Source organism: Cyprinodon variegatus, unplaced genomic scaffold, assembly GCF_000732505.1.
Source record: "Cyprinodon variegatus isolate N-32 unplaced genomic scaffold, C_variegatus-1.0 Scaffold1604, whole genome shotgun sequence".
In the NCBI taxonomy this organism is placed as follows: domain Eukaryota; kingdom Metazoa; phylum Chordata; class Actinopteri; order Cyprinodontiformes; family Cyprinodontidae; genus Cyprinodon; species Cyprinodon variegatus.
Window position 1 is genome coordinate 47,977 of NW_015152057.1, and position 5,391 is coordinate 53,367.

The 5,391-nt window shown below is 40.2% G+C and overlaps 1 protein-coding gene across 1 annotated transcript in view; it reads right to left on the bottom strand.

Moving 5' to 3' along the window:
- Positions 1–4,014, bottom strand: part of zcchc9 (zinc finger, CCHC domain containing 9) — a 17,814-nt gene extending 13,800 nt beyond the window's left edge. Inside the window, exons 1-4 of the mRNA XM_015403979.1 lie at positions 3,926–4,014; positions 2,821–3,235; positions 992–1,142; positions 824–916 (exon numbers count right to left, since the gene is read on the bottom strand). Coding sequence (XP_015259465.1) covers positions 824–916; positions 992–1,142; positions 2,821–3,213 — 637 coding nt within the window. The 5' untranslated portion in view covers positions 3,214–3,235; positions 3,926–4,014. The remainder of the gene's footprint in view (positions 1–823; positions 917–991; positions 1,143–2,820; positions 3,236–3,925) is intronic.
- Between the last annotated feature and the right edge of the window lie 1,377 nt (positions 4,015–5,391).

The window sequence follows — 5,391 nt, forward strand, 5'->3', positions numbered from 1 at the left end:
TTGGGATTTATCTTAAATGTCAAATGTTTGTGTGTTTTTTACAATCTTGGTATAAGTCCTGCTCTAAGGCTACGTTCACACCGCAGTCTGAAGTTACCTCAAATCCGTTTTTTTTTGCCCATATGGGACCTGTATCTGATCTTTTCATGACAGTCTGAACAACACAGAGCCGATTTTTTCCAATGCGGCCCAGGCCACTAGGTTCTGTGGTCCTGAATCCGATACGAATCTGACCTTTACAAATGCTCCCTACTGTCTGAGCGGCCAGGTCATATTCATCCGACCTGAACATCATTAATACCCGACAAAGGTCACTATTCTGCTTCTTGCTACACACAAGCGGCAAGAAAAATAAACACCATGGGGGACGATGATGCGAAGAATAGTATTTTTTTTAACTGTCTTGAAAAGATTGAGGTTTTAAGTTTTGGAAAGATCGCCAGATGTTCTCCAGCACTACATCCATTTTTACTTCCGTAAACACGAAGCACGCTGGCTTGTGATGTCATCTACGTCCTCTACCTATACAGTTAAGCTGTATGAAGGTCATTTACACAGAAGATCGCGTACAAGTCGCATATATTTGGAAATGTGAACGGCAACGCAAAAAAAAAATCGGATTTCACAAAAAAAAAAAAACGGAATTGAGCATCAAGGCCTGCAGTTTGAACGTAGCCTAAGTGGGTTACTCTGTCAGCTGACGGCACGTTATAGATTCTCTATGTTCCAGTTAACAATGAATCAATTACTAAATTGCAATAATCGATTAATAAAACGGAATGCTTCAGGCCTAGCAGAAACACATGCCTGAGTGAGTGTTTACCTTGTGCATACAGTCCTTTGGGATTGTCGGGGCAGGAGCGTGACAGGTGTCCAGTCTGACCACAGATGAAGCACTTAGCATACGGATATTCGCCTGAGGGAGAGAGCACGGTTAGAACAGACTCCCATTCAGATGTAGAGGCAGGGATGATCCAGCTGAGGGTCTCACCCAGAGCTGGGTCCACTTTAGCTCTACACCTCTGGATCTCGTGTTCAGTGGAACCGCAGCGGAAGCAGATCCCTCTGCCCATCTCTTCGTCTCTGTCGGCTTCAGGACAATCGGCCAAACCGTGACCGGGCTTCCTGCAGTTAAAGCACACCTGAGGAAAGAGAGGAAGAGACCTTTACCTCGGTCAGCCAATGAGCTTCAGGCTTTATTACGGTTCCTTGGATGCTTTCTGTAGTTTTAGTGAGCCAGGAGAAGCTAAAAACACATCTTAGATCAGTCTCATCTCACCAACCATAACAAATAATCCTTTGCTGAATCTTTTAAACTAAGAAAATTGCAGAAAAGAGCCTCGGTTCTCTGTTACATTATTAATATTCCTTTTTTTTCCCCCAAACTAGCCAATCATGGAGCCCTAAATAAAACCGAACCAAATACGTTCAGGTTTTTCATTATTAGTCGACCCCTTAAGCCCGGCGGGCAACTGCTCATGTTTATCTATTTATAGAAATGGCCAAAACTCAGTCACATGGTGTTTCATCCACATGCCTTTAAATTGGGCTTTAACATTTCTAAAACATGTTTCAAAATTATTTTTTCAAAAGTACTTTTTGTTTTATTGCATAAACAAATAAAATGAGATTGAAAATTCCACCTGACATGTGTGTAATGCAACAGCAGGTATTCATTTTTAGCCCCACCCCCCAAATGGCCGCCATCATTGAAAACTAGAGGCTCAGATCTTTCCAAGAGGGAAAGATCATGTGATGGAACCGGCACGCCTTACAAAAGCTTACTGAGTTATTCTGATTTTCTATTATTGGTAAATTTCAATGAAACAACGGCCAAATCTTAGGAGCAAAGGCTTTTTCTTATGCAGAAGGTCTCCAATAATGGAAATTAGCATATTTGTCTCATCAGATTCCCTTTTATTACCTCATTTCCACTACTCTTGAAAAACCGATCCATGCCGAGACCGGTCTGAGCTCAGATCAGTTAACCAGGCTGAGCTCGGTTCTGACGACCGTTTACACATCACGCTATCTCGGTTCCTCGCCTCCTAGTGACAATCTGCGGTATTACTGCCTGTATTGAAGGAGGAAATCAAGCAGTAGGTGGTCGTAATGCACCAAAGGTTGTTTGCCAACCGCCATAAAACACAAGAAGAAGAAGACGAAGAAGGAGGGAATCTAGCAAATCAAAATGGCGGCGCTGGTCACATTCAGAAAGGTATGCTTGATTGTTATTGCTGTACTTCGGTGTTATTTAAAATGATGTGTGGAGAAGATTTCGATTGTTGTTTATAGTTGAAGAAGAAGTTGTTCTTCTTCCTCTGTTTCCGGAGGGGCATTACCGCCAACTACTGGAATGGAGCGTGAATCGGGACGTGCAACCAGACGGAGATGACGCGTTCTGCTCATGCGCTCTTGTTAACGGAGAACCGAGCCGAGCCCACCTCTGGAACTGGTCTGCAGTTAGCTCGGTCCGGTTGTGTCTAGCTCGGTTCAGTTCAGTTTCCATTTACACACGATAAGTTATCTCAGTTACTGAGCTCGGACCGGACTCGGCACGGTTTTTCAAGGGTAGTGTAAATGGGGTATACGAGGGGAAAAATGCATTTTTGCACTTTTGGCATTGTACCAAAATCACATTTCTGACTAGCACACTGCTCACTAACACCTTTGTGGAACAAATATGTTTCAACTTATTCAGTCCGAGTTCTAGTCAAAATGTGGATCTATAAAGTCTGCAGCTTCATCCAGAGTTTCTAATGGGCTTTCATGGTGTTTTTCCGTGTTTGCAGGAAAACATCAGTAGAAAAAAATTTGTACCATCTTATTCTTCTTGTCCTTCTGCCTCTTAACCCTTCTGTCCTCCCTCCTCTGGTCCTTCTTCAAGGCCACCTCCACCTTCTCCCTCAACTCCTGCTCCGTCTCTTTCCCTCCTTCCTTCCCAACAGGCAGGCCGTGTCCGCTCTGGTTTAGGTACTCCAGGAATCCGTTTACATCCTCGTTGAGGTACTCTTTCTTTCTGCGGTTGGACGTCTTCCCGGCGGTATTGAAGGTCTTTCTCAGCGGGTCTGTCTGACCTCGTCGAGAAGCATCCACAGAGTGACCTCCATCCTGTCCTGCTCCTCTCCTTCCAGCTGCTCTCAGCTGGTTCCAGGGGGTTGCCTCGGCCGGTTTGTGTCTGTGCACATTATTGGCTCTCGCCCACCTTGTCATGGCTTCAGAGGAACAGCTCAACCTGCAGAGAAATATTAAAATTAAGTGATTAAGCAATGACTTCCTGATGCATCAGTTCAATTAATTATAATTGAACTTTATTGATCTCACACTGGAGAAAGTTACCAGAAAGTTTACAAGAAGAAAATATGCTAAACTATATTTAAAATGCAGCATATCCATTTATTCTGGACGGAATTGAAATTCTTCTAGGGATGCATGATAAATCAATGTTGGCATCGAGAATCGGCTGATTTTTCTCATCAATTGATGTTTTAGGGCCCTATATTTGTAATGCACTAAAAGGCATCTCTCTAACATCTAGAAATAGAAATATCACCGAGTCAAAAAAGTGTCTTTTTTAGAAACCCAAATCTGGTCACCCTAGTTTTGTTCAATTTCTTAAGAAAGGTTTATTCTCGTTTGAATCGAAACTCGTGCAACATTTGCTATCATTGCGTCATTTCCTTGTTAATCATATAAGGTGAGGGAGAGAAAAACATTAACTTATAAACCTTAATATAATAACCGTAAAGAAGGAAACCCAGTCTCCTGTGTTAGCACCAGCTGTTGTTAGCATGACAGCCGAGCAGCTGTTAGAAAAGCCGTCACAAAAAAAGCCTTTTATATTAAAAACAAGATAAATTTCACTTACGGTCGAAATAAGGCTTTAAGTATTTCTGAACATTACAAATAAGTCAAACAATAATACCTTAAGACTTTTTAACTCCCATGTGACGAGTGTCTTTTCTTCTTCGCCTACTTTGTTCTTCTTCTTCTATGTTGAATAGCGGATTGCAAACAGCTTATAGGTGCATACCGCCACCTACTGTACAGGAGTGTGTAGCTCTATAGTTCCACCTATTATATTCTAATTTTTTAGTTTTGTGTTATGTAAAAATAAAAACAATGCTTTATGAATAACCACATTTTCTTCCCTATCTCCATCTGTCCCTAAAATTCCTTTAATACTCCAATCTCTCCCTTTTTCCCTTATTACTTTCCTCATCCTCTCCCTTTCAGGTGCATATTTAATGCAATCCATCAAAACTTGATCCACACTTTCTTTTCTTTGACATCCCTCACATAAATCATTATTTCTTTTCCCTAGTACAAACAAAAACTCATTCAAGTAGGTATGACCAGTTATTATATCTTCCCTTCTGTTTCTTTCTCCATAATTTTTAACAACTGCAGATTTTTGAACCCTATATAATCTTCTCCCTTTTTTATCTTCATCCCAAATCGTTTGCCAAAATTCTTTTTCTTTCTTTTTAATGATTGATTTACCTTCCCCTTTCCCAAACGGGATCTGATCTATATTCTGCTTTCCTAAAGCTTTTTTAGCTAACTTATCTGCTATCTTGCCCCTTCGTGTTCTGGAACCCAACAGAACTGAAATCTATTCCATACCTAAATAATCTAAACAAACTGATGAATTTCTAGTACGAGGTCTTTCCTATTATTTCCTCCTGAATGAATGTTTTCTATTGCACCTTTAGAATTTGTGCAAATCACCACCCTGTCCAGTCTAACCTCCTCCACCAACTGGAAACTAATAATAATTGCTACCATTTATGCTGTCTATATAGATAAAAGTTCAGCTAATCTTTTACGTATACATACATTAAACTCTGGAATGAGTATCCCTATTCCCACATTTCCCTTTGTATTTTTTGAACCATCTTTGTACATTTTTAAAAAACTATAATACAATTGTCTAATATATATGCTAGTTTTAACCCCAACTTCATTATGTTTCCATTCTTTTTTCATTTCATGTATTTTCAAATTAACTTTTGTTTCTGCAGTGCTGTACAACCATGGTGATACAGCACTGATGGGGTTATTTTTAGCAAATATCTTTTCATCCAACTCATATATTTTTGCCCATCCATTCACAGTCCAGCCAAAGCCATTTCTTGTAAATTTGGAATATTCACAACAGTTCTTCATTATGCTGCTGCCTGGTTTCTTCACTACTGCTTTTAATTCTGATCCAATATGAAAATGATATTTTGACCCGTCTCATTTCTAAAGTAGCTTCTCCAGCCTCTATAGAAGAGCATTAATGGGGGTAGTTTTAGTTGCTCCAGTAGCTGTATGTAATGCCCTATATTGTAATTTATCTCTAATTTATTAACAATAATTTTGCTGCTGCTCCATATACCATACATC